The sequence below is a fragment of the Drosophila navojoa genome, chromosome 2 (genome assembly GCF_054131105.1).
Source record: "Drosophila navojoa isolate 15081-1374.11 chromosome 2, UAZ_NAV_1.0, whole genome shotgun sequence".
In the NCBI taxonomy this organism is placed as follows: domain Eukaryota; kingdom Metazoa; phylum Arthropoda; class Insecta; order Diptera; family Drosophilidae; genus Drosophila; species Drosophila navojoa.
The window spans coordinates 29,730,571-29,756,265 of NC_142890.1; the positions used below are offsets into that span (position 1 = coordinate 29,730,571).

General features: G+C 44.6%; 3 protein-coding genes across 3 annotated transcripts; 2 read left to right on the plus strand and 1 right to left on the minus strand.

The window, feature by feature from the left end:
- Positions 1-1,406: 1,406 nt before the first annotated feature.
- Positions 1,407-5,801, plus strand: LOC108659044 (dihydropyrimidinase CRMP). The gene is made up of 10 exons (XM_030384977.2): positions 1,407-1,563; positions 2,474-2,620; positions 2,685-2,825; positions 2,885-2,934; positions 2,999-3,273; positions 3,338-3,484; positions 4,070-4,293; positions 4,352-4,587; positions 4,673-5,143; positions 5,205-5,801. Exons 2-10 carry the CDS (start codon positions 2,478-2,480, stop codon positions 5,282-5,284), a joined length of 1,767 nt encoding a protein of 588 aa, XP_030240837.1. The 5' UTR covers positions 1,407-1,563; positions 2,474-2,477; the 3' UTR covers positions 5,285-5,801.
- A 287-nt stretch (positions 5,802-6,088) lies between these two features.
- Positions 6,089-16,009, minus strand: LOC108651976 (uncharacterized). Its single transcript, XM_089264253.1, has 7 exons — positions 15,059-16,009; positions 12,495-14,831; positions 7,334-11,381; positions 6,812-6,891; positions 6,623-6,751; positions 6,367-6,550; positions 6,089-6,300 (listed from the first exon to the last, which is right to left on the minus strand). The coding sequence occupies exons 1-6, from the start codon at positions 15,455-15,457 to the stop codon at positions 6,389-6,391; spliced, it is 7,155 nt and encodes a 2,384-aa protein (XP_089120379.1). The 5' UTR covers positions 15,458-16,009; the 3' UTR covers positions 6,089-6,300; positions 6,367-6,388.
- Positions 16,010-16,247: 238 nt separating this feature from the next.
- Positions 16,248-25,568, plus strand: Nup358 (nucleoporin 358). The gene is made up of 6 exons (XM_030384982.2): positions 16,248-16,622; positions 16,986-19,839; positions 20,083-23,327; positions 23,401-24,262; positions 24,343-25,113; positions 25,173-25,568. The coding sequence occupies exons 1-6, from the start codon at positions 16,551-16,553 to the stop codon at positions 25,484-25,486; spliced, it is 8,118 nt and encodes a 2,705-aa protein (XP_030240842.1). The 5' UTR covers positions 16,248-16,550; the 3' UTR covers positions 25,487-25,568.
- The last annotated feature ends 127 nt before the right edge of the window (positions 25,569-25,695 follow it).

The following is a 25,695-nucleotide window of genomic DNA, read 5'->3' on the forward strand; positions in this document are numbered from 1 at the left end:
CCAGTCTAATTAATACAGTAAACTAATTTGTAACTGAACTGGTCCGAATCAAAACGTCTACTTGGAGTATTAAATTAAGTAATAGAGAGACCTTTAAAATAAAAATATTTGATGCATGTTTTCGGTATAAATTATAAATATTGAAATGTGACATGCTAAGTTTGGGGTTTAATCTACATCAGTTCACGAATTCTTATACAATTAATATAATATACTAGCTGGCCCGGCAAACGTTGCATTGCCCTATCCATTATTTCTAAGTAAAAAACTGTTGAAAGCTATGTTGTTCAGGTTAAGATACACTCTGATTAATTTATTAATCGGATTTTCATTCAAGCACCTTGTGGAAAACGACATTCTTTGTTTTTTGGTCAGGTGCAAGACCAAATAATGCGGATGGTTTGCCAACAATAGGTTGCAATGATCCGATGCGATGGCAAATCTGGCCTTGAATCTTTAAATTCAAAACCATAGTTATGTTATAGATTTACAAACACTTTTTACAGAAATCTAACAAACTTCATTATTCCATTTTTTTTTGTTTTTTTACAGTCGTATAAAATAAAATTAACGTAAATTACCTTAAATGTCGGATTATATCCGTCTCCAATTATTTCCGCCCCAAATGAAGTCATTTGGAAACAGGCATTGTATTTTTGAGTGTTCGCTAGAAAATGTCGTGATTCTAGTGTTTTGCCATAAAGCCGGGAACACAATGGCTCTGGTGGCGGGACCACTAATGGCAATGTCACTTTACCACTAAGGCAGCACAAACCGGGCGTTTCACAAGCAAACTTCAATGCGCCACAATGCTGGCAAACAACGTCCATTGGACCAATGCAAACTAAACGATGCAAGCTGTAGTCAATGGTGCAATCATATCGAAGCGCTGTTCGGTTCAAATCAATCCTTGAACCAGTTTCACGGGCTGCCTCTCTTTGAGAAGCACGAATTAAGGTCCTTCTTTTCTGGGTACTAACGCGGCGCCTTTCTCGGGCGATTTCTCATTCGTCGTCAAATAATTGACTCGCGATATTCCGTTGCCTAATTGCATCATGGGTCCGCCAGATTTCGAGTTATAAGTGTAGGAACACTTTTCACAACTCTCTTTTATATATGTATATAGATTATTTTGAATGAAGATAGTATAATGAAGGATTTTATATTAAATGCTCGAATCCCTTTCGGTTATAATTTTTAAATTTCAAGTCAGTCGCCAACTTACCAATTTCAAATACACATTTTAGTTTATAATGATTAATTTTACATAAGAATATATACATATATACATATTTATTGACATATATATTATTTCTTGTATATATTTACGTTACTCTTGCATTTTGAATTCTATCGGGGCATTTGCACATATGTATGTATACATAAAAAGAGATAAATTGAAAAGAACGGGCACACCGAAACCATCGGAACATCGATAACAATAATCGATACGTGTGTTCATCAGATTTTTTCTGCAAAAATTGGGTGTGTACTTGTTGGTTTTCAACATTAAATTTCTTGGAGCTTCAACGGTCACGTATCATAAAATATTGAATTAAATTGGTAATTAAATGCATTTACTTATATGTCGAATTTTATATTATTATCGGCAAAAGAAATTACAAATTGCTAAACGCAATTATTAACCGACCTGTTCGCATTTATCATATGTACATATAGAAATTAATATTCGTGAATGTACATATACGGTTTAAGTGTTTTTAACTAAATTTTTATATTCATACATATGATACAAAAATATATATGATATATACAAAAATGTAAATTTCAATTGTAAAATATATTTCTATTTGTATACCCATGCGCGTGAATTGATTTTGTGTTGTACATATAAAAATGTTGCTGTAAGCGGGTTATTTTATCGATTCAACAAATACAGAAAACTATATTACCGTTAGTAAGTAGCATTGTATGTATGTGTGTGCATGTACATTCTTACTTTGCGGAAAAAGGGTGTTAGTATTGCTGTCTATTCAAATAATTTACATATGTATATGCTAAATGACAGACCGACAATGTTGATGATGATGATGGTGACTCAATTATTTGAAAAAATCGTTTTGTTTGTCATATATTGTACATACAGACATACAATTGTACTTCATCAAATATATATGTCATACCTAAAAAGCATTTAATATCACTTAAGTATACAAACATACATATGTATTACATACATATGTACATATAACGTATATGCTTTTTTGTAACATTTGAATGTGCAAGATGTATCGTGATTCGCTACAATATGTTTTCTTTTTTTTCACACAAAACGCAGAAAGCATAACCAACATCAAGAAAAAAAAACAAATAAAGGTCAATGCTCGCTCGCGTGCTCCCATTACCCAAACATAGTACTCGATTGAACTAACTAGTTTGAGCGCATTGATACGCTATGTGCACGAATTGAAATCCCATATAATGATGGCATTTTGCAATGTCTTAATTCCAGAATCATGTCCGGCAGCCCAAAGCCAGTTAAAAAGGTGCCCATACACTTACAAAGTGCTCAAAATCGTATTTATATTAAAAACGGCGAAATCGTCAATCATGACAAAAGTTTCAAGGCGGACGTCTACATCGAGGATGGAGTCATTAAGTATGAACAAAAAGAAATCTGTTCAAAAATGTATGCTATAATGAACTTTATTGGACTTCTGCAGATTTGTTGGGCCCGCTACCGACATAACCATTCCCGGAGGTGTGCGCGTTATCGATGCTGCAGGACGAATGATTATTCCGGGAGGCATTGATCCTCACACACATATGCAATGTCCCATGGGAGATCATGTATCCGTGGACGAGTATGTATTCACTTCTTAAATTCCTTAAAGTTAGTTTTAATATAATTTATTTTTGGCAGCTTTTATCGCGGAACCAAAGCGGCTGTGGCTGGTGGCACCACGATGATAAGTAGGCAACACTTCATTTGTTCGAGTAAATAGTTAATAATAATTACAATTTTTACCGAAATTAGTTGATTGTGTTCTGCCCAAAAAACACGAGTCTCTGGTGGAAGCCTATGACAACTGGCGAGCCTGGGCGGACCCGAAGGTGTGTTGTGACTATGCCCTGCATGTGGGCATAACTTGGTGGTCGAAATCGGTTTCCGAGGAGATCGGCATTCTGTGCAAAGAGCTGGGTGTGAATTCCTTTAAAATGTATATGGCCTACAAAGGCCTCTACATGTTAGGCGATGCTGAGCTCTTGGATGTTTTCGAAAGAATTCGATTTCTTAATGGAATTGCATTGGTAACTTTTACTGGTTGGCCTCAGCTCTATGTATGATTTCTATAAGAATTATTTTTTTTATAAGGTCCATGCTGAAAATGGTGATATCATAGCCAAGAACACAAAGAGCCTGTTAGCCGATGGTAACTGTGGCCCTGAGGCGCACGAGCTTTCGCGCCAAGAGGAAGTTGAAGCCGAGGCTGTACACCGCGCCTGCATTTTAGCCCACCAGGTAAGTATTTTCTTTGACAAAGAAAAAAAAAGCTAAATAAACTTAGTTGAAAATTGTATAAAAAAAATGCTCGTGGAACTTGGGGAAATGTTACAATACACAATAAAATGTACATAAATATATTTCTTTAATTGATGATTTACTTTTTTAATTTACTATTATTTCCATTATGTATGATGCACCCTTGTACATAAATAAGAATGTATGCGGTTTGTGGCACTTGATATAACTCCAATAATATAACCCCTGATGTTGCTGCACTTTCACAAAATATATAAAGTTTGATTGTCTGCTAAATGTACTATTGTGACACACGATTCGAGAGATTCGAGAATCGGTGCCAGCACTAATATCAAGTAACTGGCTAGACCAATCCTTGGGTCCAGTAACTATACGAAGACGATCGAGTTCCTGATCAAGCTTCTGGCGAAGTAAGTAATATAGATACTGGATTGTCGAACAGACTTAACGCCCATTTACCGAATTTGATCTCATACTACTTCAAAACCCCATTGCAATATAAATCCTTAACAACACCGATTAAGCTATATCAACTATTCTATATACAAATTAAAATCTGCCTAGATGAAAACACCCCTATACGTCGCTGGTGTCACAAGCAAGTCCTCCGCCGAACTCATTGGACGCGCCCGCCGTAGCGGCTATTCAGTGTTCGGGGAAACTCTCGCCAGCTCCATAGGCCGCAGTATGAGCAGCGTTGGCAAAGCGGAGCGGGTTTATTTTATTACCAGTCCGCCTATTCGCATGTCTGCCGAAACGCCAAGGCAGCTGATGAAATCCTTGGCATAGTAAGTAATTTATTGACCCGAATCCAGCCTCAAGTAATTAACGATTCCCATTTGACAGTGATGATTTACAGGTAACAGGCAGTGACAACTGTACTTTCAATAAAAAGCAAAAAGAACTCGGCTTATCAGACTTCACTAAAATCCCAAATGGCGTCAACGGGGTGGAGGATCGAATGTCGGTGGTGTGGGAGAAGGGAGTGCATCAGGGCGTCCTCGATCCCTGCAGATTTGTCGCTGTCACCAGCACTAATGCTGCAAAAATCTTTAATATCTATCCGCAAAAGGGACGAATTGGTGGGTAGCTCCAGATATACTTCTATATACACAGATTCATGTATGTTTGCAAAGAAATACTCATATGATTTGATTATTTGCGTAGCTGTTGGCTCGGATGCAGACATTGTCATATGGAATCCACAGGGCACACGAACCATTTCCAAAGACAGCCATTACCATGCTTGTGATTATAATATTTTCGAGGGCATGACTGTACATGGAGTCGCTGAATATGTGTTAGTGCGCGGTCGAGTGTGCGCCGAGAATGGAGCAGTTCGCGTTGCAGAAGGATATGGACGTTTTATACCGATGGCGGTGCGCCCGCCATATGTTTATGACATTGTTAAGGAGAAAGTGCACGTGCCTGAAGAGCATCCCGAAGAAAATCAAAATGGCAATCTGGCCAAGAAGTTTGCTGAATTGGATATACTAATTCCAGAAGAGAAGACAATGTCTGCTCTGGTTGCTGAGAATCTGCCAATTATGACAGGACACTCCCCTTGCAGCACACCTTCGGTGCGCGGTCGAGTGGATGGCAAGAGAGACATGCAGGAGTCCTCTTTTTCGATTAGCGGTGAGTTGGCCCAAATATTATGGACTTATTTTGTTTTATTCGGATATATTTCTTCTTTCAGAGGAATTGGACAAATCCGGCGTTCGATCTTGCATTAAAGTAAAGAATCCGCCTGGAGGAAAATCATCTGGATTTTGGTAAAAAATTTCAGACGACCATATAACATAATCGCACAACGCGATCCTTATGACCAGAATCAGCGCTTATCTAATCTTATACACATACATACATACAACTATAGCCAAATATTATTTATTCATATCGATTCCCAGCATATTGAACAGTCATAATAATCTTTGAAACTCAGCGGATATTGTTTATTTTCGATTGAACAGAAGCGACAGAATCAATGTTTTCAGATTTTATTATCATTTGAGGCTAAATCATAACCGATTATTTTTGGTATCTTGAAGATAGTTAATGAGAGTATGTACACCATTGAATGATTTCTGTTGATTTGACGTTACGTTAGGTATGCACTCTTTATTTAAAAATTATGATTGGTAAACTATTCAAAGTTAGGTATTTGATTACAGATTAACTCAAAATACAATATACAATTATTTTTCGCTGAATATACAATTACATTTGTTTCTTCAACAATATACATACATATAATTTTCCTGTTGCAAATAAAATACGCCTATATCTGCCTGAATAGAGAATTTGCATTTAATAACTAGCTCTAATTTAATTCAGAATAATTGGGAGTCTATCTTAATGATCCCGAAATTTAATAACATATATAAATTTAATAAATTAACTCATAAGAGAGGGGGGATAAAACATTTTTGTTTTACCCGACTGCTTTCTTTGATTTACTTACAGCTTTTGTTAAAGCAAAGCAGTATTACTCATTATAAAGTCATATGAATAAAATAATTAATCAATCAAATTTGTTTTATTTAAGTGAGTCTGGAGTCTAGTGCAATCAAAAACACAAAGTAGACGAGTTTACTGCTTAATATATATTTTCACTTCTGCATTGGCTTAATCTCTAAAATCATTCGTGGTATAACCTAAAACTGACTTAACAACTAAAGTTCAATAGCAATGACAATTTATGTATTTGCGCTTACGGGCGGCGATCGTGATTAATGGAGGCGTAGGAATGCATGCGGCCGCTGAACATAACTTTATGGTTTGTGAAGAAAACGCTGCGAAGGCAAATCATATTCAGTTAAAGTAAACAAACATTTGTCAATTTAATCGACAATCCATACCAGTTCCTCTCCCTACAGGTGCTTATAGCTTTTTTAAGTAGGCAGCACACTTGACAGCGCTGCTTACCTGCCCGGTATTTAGCAGACTCAACTTCTTGTGCTTAGCGCGGAATTTCTTTACATATGCATCGATCAAGTTTTTGATTTTATGGGGATTGATTTCACCAGAGCGACTGTGACAAATCTAGAAATGTTTAGAATAATATTACATTGTTGTCGAATTCTTGCATTGCATTGATCTGCATTAGCCACATACTTTTGGTACAGCGCGTCGCATGATATCCTTGTAATCTTCTTTTGTGATTACTTTCTTGTTGAAGTGGGGTTTCAGTACCAATTTGACCTCCTCAACAACACGTTCCTGGCGGTTTAGCTTACGTATAAACTGCAAAATATTGTTGAGCTAGGTTCATTTCAATATTTTATAATCATAATCTTCACTTACCCTATCCTTGACTTGTAAGTCCACTGCGGAGCTGGGTACATCGTCATACACTTTTCCATGCTCCTCAACCAATTTGTTTCCTGAAACCATAAGAAATTAAATATTAATAAATCAAATCTTATTGGATAATCGCTTGAAATAATTGTTTGAAAATGGCAACAAATCAAAATTTCTTTTAAATTTAGTTTAGCATAAACTAAATTCTCTTCAATTAAATTATGAATATATGATATTCAAGGAAAAGCTAGGAAATCATCTTTGCTATTCTCTAATCAAATCATTATACATTACAAGAAAAACTAGGAAGTCTGTATTCTAGTTGATTCCATCCAAGCTATAGTCAACTTTTATATTTTAAGGATGGTCTGAAAGCTAAATATTTTGGGCTTAGGCCGTTAACAATAAGGTATCTGGGCATTATAAAAATATGAAACTGGCGAAAGGCGGCTGCGGGTCTGCTAATAACATATTATAATAACATATGTTATTATTGATAACAGACATATTATATAGTGAACCCACCTTTGACTTTTGATTTGCGTTCATTTTTGTTATTTGCACGTTGTTGTTTCCTTCCGCTCGCGTTATTGTACCGCGATGACATTCGATGCTGGCCCACCGGGGAGCTGCTTCCAAAGAGATTGTCAAATATCTCCGCTTTGCCTCCTGCGGGTGCACTGTTCTTCGAACGTCGATTGGAGCCGATGGCGTTGCCACCTTCTGGCGGGGGCTCGAATAGATCCTCATAGTCTGCCGAGCCTGGCGAGTATGGACTCTCGATTTCCATGTTGAAAGAGTCATCCAGCACATTGGTCATGCCTCCTCCACCTGCCGTGTTGCCGTTGCGTATTGTGCCACTGCCCGATGGCAGATTCGCTGCACCACTGTTGGTGCTAGCCGCACTGCCGCCTGCTTTGGGCAGGGTGCCTAGCTTCCTCGCTACTGTCGACGGCGGACTAGAAATAACAGGTATGTGCTGCGATGAGGACACGACGGTGCTGCTTGTGAGCAGGACATTCGACAGGACTGTGATTGTGTTATCGGCAAGCTTCTCGTCGGCACCAGAGACCGCCATCGAAGTGCTCATTGTGGTACTGTTCAGGTAGGATGCCGACGAAACGTCGCAGGACTTGTTGGCCATCTCCTGTTGCATGCTGTTGCTTGGCTTATTCATAAGCGCCATGACCAGGTCGACTGGATTAATGCTGACACTCGTATTCGCTTGCGAGGTTGGATTGCTAGCATTCGACAGAGTCGGCGTGCCTATGTCCGCCATGTCCTCATTGTGGCTGTTGTGCTTCTGATTGCACGATTCGTTTTTCTCGCCACCGCCGCAAACGCTTCCGCTGCCGCCAGTGGAAGCCTGCAACGCCATTGGCTCTAGATTCTGGGCAGGCGTGGGTGTTGGGGAGCGCGGTGATAGTGAGGGCGACTTCGTCGGCTCGAAAGGATCATATGCATCGGGAGAGCACGGTCCCGACTCTGGTGGCGTATTCGGACCAATCTTTTGCGCTGAAATCATGCCCTCGTTGGCGTGTGGCTGTTGGGGCTCCTCGTCAATAGGCCCACGCATCGAGCAGACTGTGTCCAGCTCGTCCGCAGAGTGTATATCGTCGGCATCGTCATGCAGCGGATTGTTGCGCACTTTGTGTTGCTTTTTGGCGGGTAAGTTGAACTTCACTAGATGTGGCTCAGGTGGTGTCTTCGGGCCAGTCGTCTGCGGCAGATTATCGTATGAGGTTTCCAAAATGGTCTCCAAGCACGTCGACGGCGTCTTTTCACGCTGCCCATTCTCTCGCATCATGCTGTGATCGGTTGCGGAGGCAACGCTATTACGACGCCGATCGCGACGCAGAGCTTGGCTATCATTTGCATCCTCGCTGTCGGTGAGCACAATGACATCGGCAGGCTCCTGGTGAACTTGGAACGGCGAGCGCTCCAGGTCGATGATAGCCACAGGCTTGGCATCCAGTTTCTTCCGCTTTCGCTTGGCCTTCTTGCTCGTTAAGCCACTACTGCTGTTGGTTACCCTGTCTGTGGACATGCGGCGGCTTCCGAGGAACTCCTCCCTGGTGGGCGGCAATGTTACTACAGTTTGCTGCTGGGCTGATCCTGCCAAAGTGTTGCTGGCTTCCTTGTTGAAGCTCACGCTGACCAGAATGTTGTTGCCCGAGGCGAACACTTCCTTGGAGGGCAGGGGTTCAGGTGTCATGGTATGCCGCTTGCGTTTCTTCTCCTTGCGCTGCTTTTCCAGCGGTTTCTTCTTCTTCTTTGTCTTGTCCCGCTTGCTCTTCACTTTCTTTCCCATTACTGGCGTCATGCTGAGGTGAGGATTTCCAGCATAGTGCGCCCCACTCGCTTGTGGAGAAGCCAGCGGCGGCGTCCACGAAGCAGGCTTTTCACCACCAATCCCAGCCCCACTATCGTGCATAAAGCTCAGATGTTCGGCGGACAGGCTGGGTGTAGGAGACGGTGACCAGTGCAATGCCGGCAGCCCAGTTGACGATTTTTTGGACTTCTTGCCCAGCTGGGGCGCAAGGAAATCGTCAGCATCGTCGAACGGATCGCGTTGCCGCGAAATGCGGCGCTGTCGACCCACTGGACTGCTGCTGGCGGGTCGTTTCTTGCCCTTCTTTTTCTTGTCACTCTTCTTTTTCTTCTTCTTCCTTGGACTCTTTGATAGGCTACGACTGAGCCGTTGCGTGTAGCGCGGCGAATAGCCCGGTGAATTCTTCGCTCCGCCCTGCACATTGCGGTTGCCGTTCATCCGCGCAGGCGTATTGGAGCGGGAGCGCAGCGACATTGTGCTGTTGCTCCGCTGCAGCGGACTGTTGCGGTGCGTCGCTTGCAGCGGCTGCGAATGAGACGGCGACCGTTCGAAGCGCCTTCTGCTCGGTGACACTGATCTGCGACGCATGTCCTGGTCATGCTGAAGCCGGGCCATGCCCAAGGGCGGCGACGGCGAAATACTAAAACTGCGAAACCGTTTCGGTGACACTGTGCGCGTGCGTGATCGTGTACGTGAGCTACTTCGTGAATAGCTACGCGAGTGCTGTCGCCGATTGCAGCTATTGGATCGACTTCTGCCAGATCGGGTGGCGTCCCGACCATAGCGATCCTTCTGGTGGTGGCGGGAGGCGCTCACAACGTTGCGTACATCGTAGCGCGGCAGCTCGCGCCGCTTAGGCCGCTGAGAATTCGGCTGCAGTGGATACTGGCTCTGCGTCTGCGTCTGCGTCTGGTACTGATGGTGATGGTGGTGGTGCTGCTGTTGGTATTGGCTTTGATGGTGCGACTGCTGGTAGGGTCTATGCTGGAACTGCTGATTGCGAAAACTGAAGCGTGCTCCGCCACGACCACGGCCAAATCCGCGAACATTGTCGCGACTCCTAAAGCCAGAGCGATGACGACCACCGTTGGGACTAAGCGAGTGGGATCTTGATCGTGAATACGACTTTGACCGAGTATGGCGCCTACGGGTGCGCGGTGATCTAGTAAGGCTGCGACTTCGGCTACGACTACGGCTACGACTACGGCTGCGACTGCGACTGCGACTGCGACTCCGACTGTGATCGCGACTGCGATTGCTGCCGCTGCGACTGGCAGAGCGTGATGTATTCGAGTGGGAGCGACGGGAATGGGTGCGATCCTGATGATGTTTGTCTCCACGGTAATTTCGGTCCTTCCGGCGCTTGCCAACTTTTTTGAAAGTCTCAGAAGTTTCCTTGCTGCGCTTACTGCTGCGCTTGGATTTGCTAGCCTTGTGATCGCTATCATTGTGGTGGCGACTGCGACTACGACTGCGCCGCTTTGGCTCGTTCTCATTGGTCAATTCTTCGTCTTCGGAAATAAGTTCTGTGCCCATGCCGGCCACACGCTCATCGTGTGCCGTCATGCCGTCGACAGCTTCAGACGCTTTGGTATTGCTCTTCTTGGCTTCGCCTGATATTTCCGACTTTTCGCTTTGGTTAGTGAAGGCGACCTCCTCCTCAATATGCTTTTCATCCAAGCAGGGCGTATAGGATCGATCTTGGTCTGATTCGCTGCTCGAAGACTTCGGCGATGCGTCGCCCTCGTTTTTCTTCTTCTTCCTAGCAGTTGCTGCTTCAGCCACAGCCCCCTCTTCGTTGAGCGCCTTCTCAAACTCCTTCGGCTTATCAATATCCAACTCCTCCCAGTCGCTGTCATCGTAGAGCTCCAGCACACCTTTGCCCCGGTCTACCGTGCGGCCATCCTTAATAAGGGGACTTGGGGTACTGTGGGTCTTCGTTTCTTCATCATTGTCCGGTTCCTTTACAGCTGAGGTGGCCACTGCATTTAACTCTGAATCCACATTGCTGCCTTCCACATTGTCATTGCATACATCATCGCTCTTTGTTGACATTTTTGCGTTCTCCTTATCATCCTCTTCTGGTTCGTCTGTCGGGTTTTCGGGCTCATACAGGTCACTCGCGGCATTGTGATCTGCACTGCCGCTGACGGCTGCGTCGCTTGCTTGGGGCTCTGGCGGCAACGGTATGTCTTCATCATCATCTAATTGTACTAAATCTTCATTCATGTTGTCATCATCCTGAGTAAGTAAAATAATTATAAAATTGAAAGAGAGAAAATATAATACATGACGGTTAGCATGCAATGATTATTACGGCTTCAATGGGAGCTACATATAGACAGACTGCAAACTGAGGCTGCAACAACTTTTGCATTAGCTAGCAATACGATAATGCTCCAGACTCATTTGATCAATGGAAGAAAATGAGTATACAAATTTTGGAAGGCCGCATATCCAACATATGTATGTATAATATGTATATAAACTTGATTTAGTACATATCAAAGTGATTTTGCTATACGAAGCCGAGAAGAATAGAAATCGTCTATTTATACATTGTCAAGGCTTGTAATGGTGAGAATAATATAGAAAAAGAAAGAGTGTTATAATCAAGACTCTCGACTAGGCACTTCCCCGAAACCTGCGATGATAATCCAATTTAATCTACACTTCTTTTAAACAAAAATAGAAACTACAAACGCACACACACCTAGGAATGTATCGACTGTGATTGGATTGCAGTAATTGTAATTGAGTCTTGCAAATGAACTATCTTTATAGAAGCAAAAGTGTCTAGTAGCGTATTCAAAATTTTAAACTCTCCTGTCACGAATCTACTAATAATATATTAGATCTGTAGCTGTAACGCTCTACAAGGCACGCTTCAAAATCAAAGTCAAATTATGAATCATTCCCGATATGACTATAGAAAAAATTGATAATGGAAAATGAAAATGAGTTAGCGATACTGCTTATGGTATAAAACAGTGTACACATATGGTTTACATTTTCCGAGTTTTGTTGTTTACGACATTAAATATGGACGGACAGATGGCAATGGCTATATCCGTTGAGGTTGTCGTTCTGATTAAGAATATATTTACTTGGGACTGTCACGCTTCCTTTCTGTGCGCTAGTCCCAAGTAAACGATTTCCCATTTTGAATGGGCTAAGCGTATAATACAAAATATATACATACGGAAGGATAGTCAAGAGTTTGCTTGCTATTCGAATACTATTTCTAATCTATATAGAATTTCGATCTAATTGCTCTATGTTAGTATTTTCTAATTGGACGCATAGATTTTGGCCATTTCTCAAACATTTCAAACAATCGAATCCAATTCATACCTGATCCAAGTTCTTTGCGGCTTTCTGTGGCTGCGCAAACAGATCTGTGGCGACTGCCTGCGATTCCTGTGAGTAAATTGAGAAGTTCGGACAGTTGTCGTCGTCGTCCTCATCGTCGCCCTTCTTAGCATTTGTTTCCTTTACATAATCCGGATTTATTTTAAACAGCGAGCTATTCCAAGACAAGCTGGGCGGGGGTGCCGGCGGCGGTGGCACAGTCAACACCGGCGGCATTGATAGACGCGCACCAAGGACTGGTGCATTAATGGGAGCGGGCAGTCCGCTGAAGAGTTGGCCCTGCTGCTGCTGCTGTTGAGGCTGAGGCTGCGGCTGGGGTACCATGGGAGTAAAACTCGTGGATGGAGCGACAGCCGGCGACAAGGGCATGCGCATCCCGCTGGAGAATGACGCTTGGCGTGATTGCTGCAGATTCTGATTGCGCTGTTGTTGATTGGCCGCATTAAAGCGAATGTTGAACGGCGTAAAGTTCGTATTGGGCGTCGAATTATTGAGGCCGCTGTTGGGGTTGTTGTTGCTATTGAAACTCTGATTGCCATAACTGGATTCTTCACCCGAATTATCCCCGTTATTCGACATGCCGCCCGTTGAGTGCTGCTGCTCGTACTGATTGGTAGCAACTGCACTACCGCCGGTACCGCCTCCGCCGCTGCCGCGGGAGTTGACACCGCTATAACGATTTCTGTAGTTGCCTGCGCCACCTCGGCCCAAATTGGGCCCGGCGCCACCACGCTGGTAGAGTGGAGCTTGAGTGATATGTTCCTTGGGCTGCTGTGCATCAGTTGGTTTGCTCGCCGATCTCTCCGGCAGTTTCAGACTCCCGTCCGCGTTAATGTGGACTTCGCTCAGATTTCGAGATGCACTGTGCCAACGATCCTGCAGTTCCATTATACTGGATAGGATATCGCTGGTGGCCGAGCCGCGACTCGGCGCTGCCATGCGTGCTTTGCCTAGGAGAAGGGCTTTTCGATTCCTTGGTGCCCCAATATTCGAATTTCGAACTGATGTCTGAACCGCAGTTGATGCGGAATGCTCAGTATTGATATCTACTCCCAAATCGTCGCGCACTTCATCCGTATCGGAAAAGTACTCCAAGTCGTTACGATTGCCAAAAAGCGTGAAGCTCGAGGCACTGCCTCCGCTTATATGGGAGCCACGAGCTCCATCTATTTTGACTCCTAGTTGTTCGGCTAAGCGTTTGCTGGCCGACATTCGCGAAGACTCCTCGGCGTTTTTTCGCACATTTCGCGAATTGGCTTTGCGGCTTACTTTCCGCCTGCGTCGACGCCGTATGATCTTCTTCTTAGTCTTCACTGCGAACTTCTCATCGAAGTTATTGAGATCATACTCCACTACGTAGGTGCGATGGGTTCGTCGGCTGCGCCGTCGTCGCGACGTGCCATTGCGTCTTGTTGTTGTGGTGCGTGTGGTTCTCGTTGTGGTGACATTCCGACTGCGTCGAGTTGTTGTCTCCGTCATTGTTGTGGTTTCCACTTGAGCTGCTCCTCTGGACTGCCTCTGGCTCGAGGAGTTTGGCTGCGTATGCCGCAAGACTGCTGCCCGTATGCGCTCATTTTGGCGAGTGCGTAGAATACGAGGCTGTTGGACTTGGCGCACACGCAAACGTGTTTCTGGCAGTCCCATTCCACGAATGTCTTCGTACAGAGTATGCAGGTCCTCAGCAAGCTCCAGGTCCTCATCTTCATCTTCGTCATTTGAATCTATGCAGTTGTCACAGTACCAGGAGCCTACAGGTATTGTAAAGAGAGGGGGGTCCAAACAGTCCATATGATAACCCTGGTTGCAGCTGTCGCAAAGAAGCATTATATCTTCACGATCGGGACTATTGCATATTTCGCAATTGGTCACATCGTCCTCATTAGCCACAGAGCCAGCAACATCATCTTCATCGTCCAAAACCAGCTCCTTCTTGGACTTGCTCAGATCCACGCGCACTTCCCGAACAATGTTACGGCGCACGCAATGATCTAGAACAACGATCCTATCAAACGCCAGACGGTCTATGGGGCAGGTCTGCACATTGCTTGCCCATGCTTCGATGCAGGTTGCACAAAACAAGTGCTCGCATGTTACGGGTCTGCCGATCTCTTGCTGACGAAACGTCAGCAGGCAGATTGGACACTTCTCCAAGAGCTCATTGCTGCTGCTGTCGGAGCTGTTGCCATCGAGATCCCGCTGAGCAGCCGTCCTGGTGTTATTATTGGCAATACTATTTGTATCCTCACTATCATCGTCAGAAATGATCAATTTCTTTCGTTTCTTTCCACGATCGCGCTTTCTGGCAACACGTTCGTCAACCTGAGGCAAATGTAAATTTATAAATGTTAATAACCATGTAAGAACTTGAAACTATCAAGGTAAAGCATATCAAATAAACAGATATTTCCATTTCTCAGAAGAAATTTAATCCCTATTCACCCATTTCCGACTGTTTCCACAGACATGGCGTATGCCACATCTTTAAATTAAATGTACAGCTGGCCATTTGTATTTATTACATGCTTTACACGTGAAAAATGTTTTACCTCACTATTGCTGTCTGGATCGCTGTCTGAGAGAAGACGTTTTGTGTCTACACGTCTTCGGAGCTGGCGACCAGATGTGTGTGAGGCTCCAGTTACGTTACCATCGCGATTCACATGTTGACTGCGGGTACTCCGGCAGGGTGGGGAAGCTGACGCGCCTGGTAGCCGCGTACCAAGGTCAACACCCACACCCACACTCACAGAAGCAGAAGCGGGGGCATCATTGTCATTGCTTGAATCGGAGCACGAACCATCCGAGTCCGTGTCATCCGAATCCTTAAATTCTATTCGCATAATTACACGACTTTTTCTTTTTTCGCGATCGTTACTCTGTTCAGCCTTCCTGCTGCACGACGGCTGATTCATCTCTGCATCGCTGCAGTCACCGGAATCAGGCATTCTGATGCAATTACGTACGCGTGTGTATGTCGATTTAAACGGGCTCTCGGTTAATTAACAGCTCTTTTCTACGAGATTTGAACTTTTGAACAACTTCCTTTTCGTGCAATCGGTATGTATTTCTGTTTATTTTCAACTTTTCCTCCTTGTTCATATACGATTTTTCTACTTCTTCGTAGCTACATTTTTCTGTTAAGTTGGCTGCGCTTACGCACACTTATCGATTTATTGTAAATAAGCAATTTATATCGGCACTCTATGAAGCGTCTAAAACTGTGGAGAGCGCTGCTCTTAAATTCGGCACAAAATGGCAATGCCTCCCAAACTGTTATATCAATTGCTTGCCTCCGGGAGTCAGTAACACTTGCATATCAACGTGTTTTATAACGTTCTTAGCAAATGTATTTATATATCAGTTGAAAATTGCTTTGTCGTGGCTTTTAAATGTTTCAACCTTTATATTTACAAATTATCGTGCACAATTTATTCACACACATATATACACGCACACAAACAAACAAAGCAAGCCAAGTGAAAAATTATCGAAATATGGTCATTGACCACTATCGTCAATAACCAACCAATCGATAGTTTCTAATTGAACAGGATTAAAGTTTTATTTTCTTTAGTCATACCAGTGGTCATACTTTACTGTAATTTAGGAAATATTATATTGTATGCACCCAGATGAAATTGGTTAAACTTTATATACAATAATTCAACGTGTAACTAGATTAAATAAATATTTTGTTTAATCAGCAATTTCAGCGTATTACGATAAGTTTGGACCTATATCGATATACCGATTGATCTGATAAGCATATTTTCACGAATCGGCGCTGCGTGCGCGCTAAAAAGTAATTAATTGCTGTTCTGATCGCATTAAAAAATGAAGTTACTTTTGTTATGAGAGCAAGCAGGAACATTACATCAACGTAAAACAACGAGCTCATAAAAATATAGTATCCTTTTCTTAAAATATAAGAAAATTGCTTTGGTTTGTCGCTGAGTATATGACGAGCGAGAACGAGGCACATTTTTCCACACAAGAAAGTGAATAATACAAGCTACTAACATAATTGGATAAGCCAAAATGTTTACAACTCGGAAAGAGGTAGATGAGCATGTCCACAAGATGTTTTCGAAGGTGCCGCCTGGCTCAGAGGTTAGTTGCATGCATTATTATCAATATTCTTGGATCAAAATTTTTTTTAGCAACGCTTGCGAAATAGGCGCCCGCCATTAATGCGCATGCATGCATACATATGTAGACATGCATACGTATGTATGTATGTATGTATGAGCATTTGGCTGTCGGCGTCTCTTAAAGTGAGGTCAAGAAGCCGCTATGCAAGAATGTCCGCCCATAACAATGGAAATTTGTGTGACTATTAATTTGAAATATAAATACAAAATAAACGAGAACGAATACTAATATTAAATAAAATATCAAAACAATTATATACATAGTTCATATTACAATTTTAATTGAGGTTATGTTCATTTTGCTTTACTCCCATCATAACAGCGCGACATGAAGGGTTGGGCGGTTGGCCGCTTGTACAGCAAGATACAAGAATACTCAAAGGCTATTGAGCACTTGAATGCGTTTTTAAAGATCAACGACGATGCTGGCGCTCATAAGCTTATCGCCCGATGCTACAAACAACAAAAGCAGCCGGACTATCAAAAGGCTTTGGATCATTACCAACGATCTATTCAATTAAATCCGAAACAGCCGGACGTGATAAAGGAAAGTTGCAAAATACTTATTGAACAAAGTAACCTTTGCAGCCCGGACCGGGCTACCTTTTGGTTAGAGCTGGCCAGCAACGTTGAAGATCTGCAGGAAAGCGAGCTCCTTCTCACTCTACGCATGCGCGCTACGGCCAGCACGGCGGATTCAGCCGAGCAGAATAATTCGATGGAACTGGTTATTAAAAAAGAGCTGATGTCGAATCCGAATAACAGTTTGTTGCAGTTGCGTTTGATACAAACATTCTTGGAGAAGAAACGCATCGATGAAGCGTTCAAGTATGCGTACAAAACGGAAATGGAAATGCCGGCTCAGTCTCAATCGATCGAGTGGTACGATGCACTTTGGATGGTGTTGCTCAAGAGCGAGTCCAAGGATACAACGAAGGATTGGTCGTTCTGGCAGCTATTGCTCATCACTATTGATCGTCTCCTTCAGCTGAACCTTCAGTCCGACACCAACAACAGTCTGGGAGAAAGTCTCGCTCTGCTCTTCAAACTAGATCAATACGTATACAAGTTTAGTCTGCTTGCCGATCAGCTATCGATAAACGGCGGCCATGAACTGCACCAGCGCTGCCTGGAACACTACTCTGGACAGTTTCTTTTACACGCGGCAACGGTGCTCTTCAAGCGCGAAATGTTAAGCAACAAAAACAAATGGTTCAACACGGTGCGTGCGGCTCTGCCGTTGCTCTTGCTTGGATATCAACAGAACTCAATTAAGGAGAAATCCTCTTACTGGCAACGTCACTGTAGCAGTGTGCAACAGAAGCTACTGGAGCTCTGGCAGCATCAAGCCGCTTTTCGGTGTGCTCAGCTGGGTCGTACGTTGCATGGTTGTGTGCAAACTCCTCCAAATGATGCAGTCAATCAAGTGCAAGGCCTTTGGCCAAGTAGCTCTGAGCTATTGGAGACGGCGCGGCAGCGTTGCGTGGACAGCCAGTGGCGCTCACAGCTCTATCAACAGTTGTACACGCACCCCGAAACAAAGCTGAAGGAAAAGTCGTCGCATTTGGTGCAGGATCAGCGCCTGCAGCAACCACTGTACGAGTGGCCTTGCGTGGCCGAGATCGAGGAGTTCGAGCAGCTGGCACTTCAGCTAGCTCCACCAACCCTCGAGCATCATGTTTACTTAGCGCTCAGTGCTGAAAATTTAGCTGAGGCACCGCGCGTCTACTTCTATAAAGCGTTCCGGCGAGACAGTAGAAAGAATTTGAGTAACTGCAGCGTGGACACTCTTTGCCAAGTGGATGTTGATATATTCCTATATGCTACGGTGCTTCAGGCACAGCGCAAGTTGGAGGTGCAGCGTGAGACTTACAATAGTTCCCATGTCGGCAATCGCATTGCGGCCGATCGTCCGTTCATGTTTCCCTTTGCCAACATTGTTGGACGCAACGAGTTGATAACGACGGAGCAGAACTCCTGGTGGAATGTAATGCAGCGCATTCATGACAACGTCAATATAAATGATCGCGTTGAGAGTCGAGATCAGCTCCAATTTGGTCTAGAAGTGATACGCTGCCAGAACGAGCCACACATTGAGATAATAATGCTGCTGCAGCTGGGCAAACTGCTGGCCAGCCGTGAAGATGCTTCCTATTTGGAACAGCGAATCGAGGCCTTCTACAAGCTGGCCATAAGCATGATGATACGCCACCAAGAGCATAAGCTGGAACCGTTTTACAGATACTTTAAGTATTTAAATGCAAATGCAAGCAACGTATGGACACAGATCGAGTCGTTGGCTGAAGATGCGCTCTCCTATTTGAACAGGCGCTCAATAAAGATGGGAAACTTGCAAGAGTTTGTAAAGGATATACGTGGTCTACGGCTGCCAATGGCCACATATCTGCAAGCAGAGTCGTATCGTCAACTGGCAGAGTCCAGCCACGCCTCCCGAGTTGCGCGGCAAAACTTTCAGGAGCGACGCATAGAGTGCCTGAGAGAAACGAAGGCTCTGCTGGTCAATGCTGCCGATCATCCGTTGAACTCTGTGGTGCAACGTGAACTGAAGGTTTCCTTGCCTGATGAGCAGTACTGTTCACCTGAACATCACAACAACTCCAGCGCATATGAGGATGCAGAGGATGATTTCTATACCGGCGCTGCAAATGCCCTTAATCGTTCCCTCAATCGCTCGAGGCGCCAAGCGGAGACGCAGAACCTAGCCACTCTACAGCTGGAGCATACAATAAAAGAGCTCAGCAAGCAATTAGATACGCTTAAGGTCGATGTAGGTGACGGAATGGAGGCCATGCGACAGGAAGTCAAAACCTTAGCTGACAAGTTCGATAGTCTTGAAGAGCTGCTCAAAAAGTGCAAGATTAATGGAAATGAAACGCAAACCCGCGAGGCTGACGCGGCGGCAGCTGCGGCTGCCCTGGGTCTGGATGAATACCTGAACTTGGATGATGCGATCCAGACGAATTTTCTGAACACTATGCCACCAGCTCATAATGCCCAAGATCGATTTTTTCCGCCAGCTGGAAATGTTCCGCATTCGAATGCAGCATACGGCAGTCCCATGTTCAATCAGAATCAGATGTACAACTACTTTGCCAGCCAAGCTCAGTTCATGAGAACTCCTCCGGCGCCAACCAACCTGCCGCCGCCTTTCTATGGTAAGTTTAAAAATCTATTTAAAGCCGTAAGATTCATGGTAATAAATATACAGATTTACTTATAAGCACTTGTCACGTTAGGATTTAGATTTGTCTTAAAAAAAAAAGAAAATTAAATCATTATAGTAGTTTACATGGCTTAGGAACACAGTCGAAATTTGTCTTTGGCAGTTAACAGATTATCTATTTCAGTTGAAGTTTTAATCAACAGAATGAATACACTTATATCTACTTTTTATGCAGGTCCACGGCCACCAACCAATTTCGGAGTGCCGCCAAACATGTATCAAAATCCGACTGGAGCACCGTTTATTGATGGCTTGAACTATGGAATGCCGCCGCCACCACCCAGTTTAGTGATTCCGCAAGCTCCGCAGTCACAGTTCAGCCAGCCGCCAGCAGCGCCGAATGTGCCCATAGTCTCCACAGCAAACTTTTTCAACAGTGCGTCTGCACCGTTTGGGCCAGCTTCCGTTCAAGTTCCACAAAATGCTGGACAGGCGACTCAGCAACTGCCGCCATCCGTGCAGCTACCTCTGGCGCAGCAGAAGCTCATGACAGCGACAACATCAATTCCCCTGTCTACTACTGGAGTAATTACTTCTATATCCGCATCTGTGCCCGCAGCTCCAGCTCCAGCTCCCGCTCCAGTAAATCTGTCCGCTACTTCTGTGTCCACATCCGTTACCACGGTCACCACGACATCCGCTGCTCCAGTACCAGCTCCTGCTACTGTTTTCAATCGCGCCCTTAATAATCAGCCCGTGGAAAAGGAGCCACCGGCCAATGTAGTCATCACCAGCTCGGATCCGCTTCCCAAGACAGCAGTCGCCACTGCTCAGCCCACGCTTAGCGTCACCATACCGCCGCAGCACATTAAGCCAAGTCTAGTACAGACCACAGAACCACCAGTATTGGCCGGAAGTGATTTTACTTTTAATCTCGGCAATAAAACATCGAGCAACATTTTCAGTGGACTATCTGCCTCCACATTCTCATTTAAGACACAGGTCGCACAGGCGGCAGCCGAGAAGCAACGAGAAATGGCCGCGGAAGCTGCTGCAAGCAACGACAGCGTTGGTAATGAAGCAAACAATAGTTTTGGTGGAGGAGATGCATCGGCTGAGCTTGACTATGATCCGCGACCAGATTTCCAAGGCATCATACCGCTGCCAGATGAGGTGGAAGTGCGCACTGGTGAGGAGAATGAAATAGTTGAGTTCAGTCATCGAGCCAAACTGTTCCGACACGTTGACAAAGAGTGGAAGGAGCGCGGTATTGGTATCATCAAGATTTTAAAGAATCAAACAACCGGTTGCACCCGCATTCTGATGCGTCGTGAGCAGACCCATAAGATTTGCGCGAATCACAAAATTACGTCCGGTATGACCATTACGACACCCGAGCAGGATAAGGAGGAGAAGTCATTCCTCTGGGCAGCCAACGATTTTGCGGACGAAAAGTTGAGGTTGGAAAAGTTTTTGGTGCGCTTTAAGCTGCCTGAGACCGCCAAAGAGTTTAAGTTGGCTTTCGAAAAGGCGGCTAAGGAGGCAAAGGAGACAGTCAAAGCGGAAGTAATACCGCCCGCGTTGAGTCTGGCCAAGAGTAGCGCTGTTAACAGCTTTGTGACCAGCACTCCCGCAACGAATGCGGTGCCCAAGCAAACCGACTCGAATAAAGTGGGTGGCACTCAGCCCAAACCCGACTCCGTAGTGCCCAAGACACTCTTCGGCAACGTGCCAAGCTCAACAAACACTACTACAGCGACGACGTCGCCATTTGCCAATTTCAACTTTGGTAGTCTGGGCACTAAGTCATCGGCTGCCAATCTGTCCTTTGGCAGCGTTTCGGCTGTGGGTGACACGAGCACCACAAGTCACAACAACACACCTTTTACCACCGCTTTTAACTTTGGCAGTAACCTCTTCGGCAAATCGGAAGCAACTCAGCCAAATCAACAAAATCAGCAAAAAACCACAGTACAGCCCCAGCAAAATCAGCAACAAACCCCAGCGGAATCCCAGCAAAATAATTTAAATCGGTCGAACGCATCGGACGCGGAGGCTGACGAGGAGTATGTTCCGACAGCACAATTTGCGCCTGTGATTCCGTTGCCAGAGCTTGTCGAAGTCGTCACTGGCGAGGAGGATGAATTAGTACTATTCGAGCATCGCGCCAAGTTGCTGCGCTTTGATAAGGCGACCAACGAGTGGAAGGAGCGTGGATTGGGCAACATGAAGATCTTACAAATGAAATCAGATCCGACTGTTGTGCGTTTGCTCATGCGTCGCGAACAGGTGCTCAAATTGTGCTGCAATCAGCGGATTCTACCAGACACGAAATTCCAATATGCAAAGAACTCACAGAATGCCCTGACCTGGGCGGGACAGGATTATGCTGAGCAAGAGCCAACCACAGAGATGTTATGTGTAAGATTCAAAACCGCCGACGTGTGTAAAGAGTTTTACGACACAATACTGAAGGCGCAGGCGGCTATGTCAGAGGAAGAACCCAATAAAACCAAACAGATTGAGAAAAATTCAAATAAGGAATCGGAAACGAAAGTTCAGGGCTTCGGGGATGCTTTCAAGCCGAAGGCCGGGAGCTGGAACTGTCAGGGCTGCTATACCGTTAACGATGCTGCTAAACTTTATTGTGTGGCTTGCGAAGGCCCCAAGGACGACACTGTCCCACCAAAGCCATCGGGGTTGGGACAGAATGGGGCTCTCAACTTAAGTAGTAGTGCCGGAAAATTCTCTTTTGGCTTTGGCCAGAGCACAGTGACACCAACCTTTAGCTTTGGTGCGAAACCTGCGGTGGATAAGGTGCAGCCCCCAGCGGATCCAGTTGAGACTACCGCAACAACCGCAACTACTGCAAATCCCACTTCCGTTACTAATTCTGGTAACGGCGCATCGAGTATTAAGGCCGCGGCCCCTGTGACAGAAGCACCCAACACGCTTGGCTTCGGCGATGCATTCAAGCCAAAGACGGGCAGCTGGAGTTGTAAAGATTGCTATACTTCAAACGATGCAGCTCAGTTGTACTGTGTGGCTTGTGAGGCGCCGAAGGATGACAGCGTGCCAAAGAAAGGCAACAAACTTGAAGGAAGCGGTCTTGCGAACTTTCCACCTCCTTCAACCAAGTTTACTTTTGGTTTTGGTTCCCCAGTGTCAACCAGCAGCTCATCCACCACAGACTCTACCGCTTTGCCGAAAAAGACCACCGAGGGCAGCATCTTTCAATCAGCCAGTTTTAGTTTTATGCCAACGACAGGTTCAAACAGCAGTTCTTCGGCTGCCAACAAATTTAGTTTCTCAATGCCGAAGACCCAGCAGCAGGAGCAGCAGCAACAGCAACCGCAGCAGCCGCCAAAGAGTCTCACACAAAATGAGGGAGGCGTCGATGTAAGCAACGACGATGAAAGCAATGTGGAAGAGGAGGAGAACAACACATATTTTGCACCCGTTATTCCTCTACCGGATAAGGTAAGTAATATTGTTTATAAATGAAAAATATAAGCAATTAAAATATTTGTGTTATAAAAATCGAATCTTCTAGGTTGATGTGAAGACCGGAGAGGAGGATGAGCATCTGCTCTATGTTCAACGTGCCAAGCTTTATCGTCTGTCTGAAGAGGGCGAGTGGAAAGAACGAGGCTTGGGAAATGTAAAAATACTGCGTCATAAGGAGACCAATAATTTGCGTGTTGTCATGCGTCGAGAGCAAGTCTTCAAGATCTGTCTGAACCACGTTCTCAACTCTAGCGTGATCTATAAGCCCAAAGATGAAAAATCCTGGATGTTTGCTGTGCACGACTTTAGTGAGGGCGAGTCTGTGCTGGAACGATTCGCTTTGCGTTTTAAGAACTCGGACATTGCTCAGGCATTCCATAAGGCAGTCAAGAGTGCTCTTGACGGCACAGCCCAGCCCATTACCGAGGAGGAAACCCAACAAGAGGCGCAAACGAGTGCCACTCCTAGTGATCCCAATGATAAACAATCTGTCGTTTCCGATGAAACCAAGTTACTTGCAAAAAAACTGTCGCTTAGCTGCGAGTTTTTGACTGCAGAGTCGACGTGCGCCGGCTGTCGTGGTTGCGAGCCAGAAAAGTTTGACTATGGGCAGCCGCAAAAGGTCAAAGAGGAAATTAGAGCGCTGCCACTCACATTGCCCGCCTTGCAATTACCCACGCCCCAGGCACAGGACAAGCCTCAGGTCCATGAAGGTGTTTCGTTGGCCAGTCGAGGCTTACTTAAGGCCAGTTCTCTATCGGCCAACAACACTACAGATAAATCGGGTAGTTTTGGAGGATTTAGCAACGCTGTCCCCGCTAACTCCACAACAGCCTCAGCAGCGTCATCCAAGCAGAATGCGAAGCAGGCGGCCGATGTAGGAGGTGGCTTCGTTTTCGGCAATTCGGGTATGAATTGAATTCATGTTTCACTGAAGCAAAATGTGTTTTCACGATTCTCTTTTGATCTCAATAATTTTTTTTCTTAGATAAAATATTTGGGCAGAGTGCATCGCTGTTTGGAGGTACCGCAGGCAAGACGCAGCAATCCATCTTTGGAGGTTTCAGTGGCTCGGATAACAAGATTAATAATCAGACAACTTCGATATTTGGGGGTCAATCACAGGCAGGCAATCAAAGCGAAACGCCCAAGCTAACTTTCAGCCCTTTCGGAGAAAACAACTTAACAAACACCAGCAGTAACGTTTCATCCGGAGCGTTTGGCAGCAGCGCCGGATCGAGTGTGACCCCCTTGTTTGGCAATCTAGCGAAAGATAAAACCATGTCATTTGCCGACATGATAAGCAACCAGAGTCAGATAAAGGACAACAAAGAGAATATTGCTGCAGGATCTATTGGACCGAAGGCAGTTGCTGCCTCCACAATAGCTGATAAAGGCAATGTCGATTGTTTCGCTGGATTAGCTGGAGGCGACGATTTTGCAAGTTTGGCAGCAAAGGGGTCCAGTAATCCGATTGGCTTTCAAAAGTCGGAGTCCGGTGGCTTCTTTGGATTGACACACCAAGATGCTTTTAAGAACTTCAAAGCGCCGTGCAAGACATCAACTCCAACAGACACACAAGACAACAGTATCGAAAACAATAATGACGACGATAACTACGATCCGCATTACGAACCCATCATAGCCCTACCCAATGAAATTGTGGTGACCACTGGAGAAGAGGATGAGGACAAACTGTTTGGCGAGCGCGCCACATTATATCGATACATTTCAGATACCAAGGAGTGGAAGGAGCGCGGTAAGTTTTGCAAATATAGAATGAAATTATTGATTAATGATTAATTAACATTTTGATAGGAGTGGGCGAGATAAAAATTTTAAAGCATAAAACTTTGAAAACTTGTCGTATGCTAATGCGTCGTGAGCAAATTTTCAAACTGGTACTCAACATGCAGATAGGTGAGTCATTCAGCATGGAGTACATGAACGGACAAAAGAAGAGCTTCATTTGGGCGAACTTTAACTATGCCGAATCTAGTGAGGGTGAAATGGAGCGTCTTGCCTGTCGATTTAAGAAAGAAGAAATTGCGCAAAAGTTTTTAGAGACTGTACAGATGTGCATAGCTGATGCCAAGGCGTCGCATGCGTCAGAGTCTCAATCTGAAACTTGAATTAATATTTGTGTCCTAAGCTAAAAATTAATAATTCATTGTTATATAAGATTGAAAGTAATAAAAATGAAATGAATTGATATTTGTAGCTTTTGGTTTGAATTTGATTATCGTTTGTGAGCGATCTGGCAGCCCCGTTGTTGTACAATTTTGAGGCTAACAGCACTGGTTACTATTTCAAAGAGCAGCACTGCTATATGCGTGTTTTA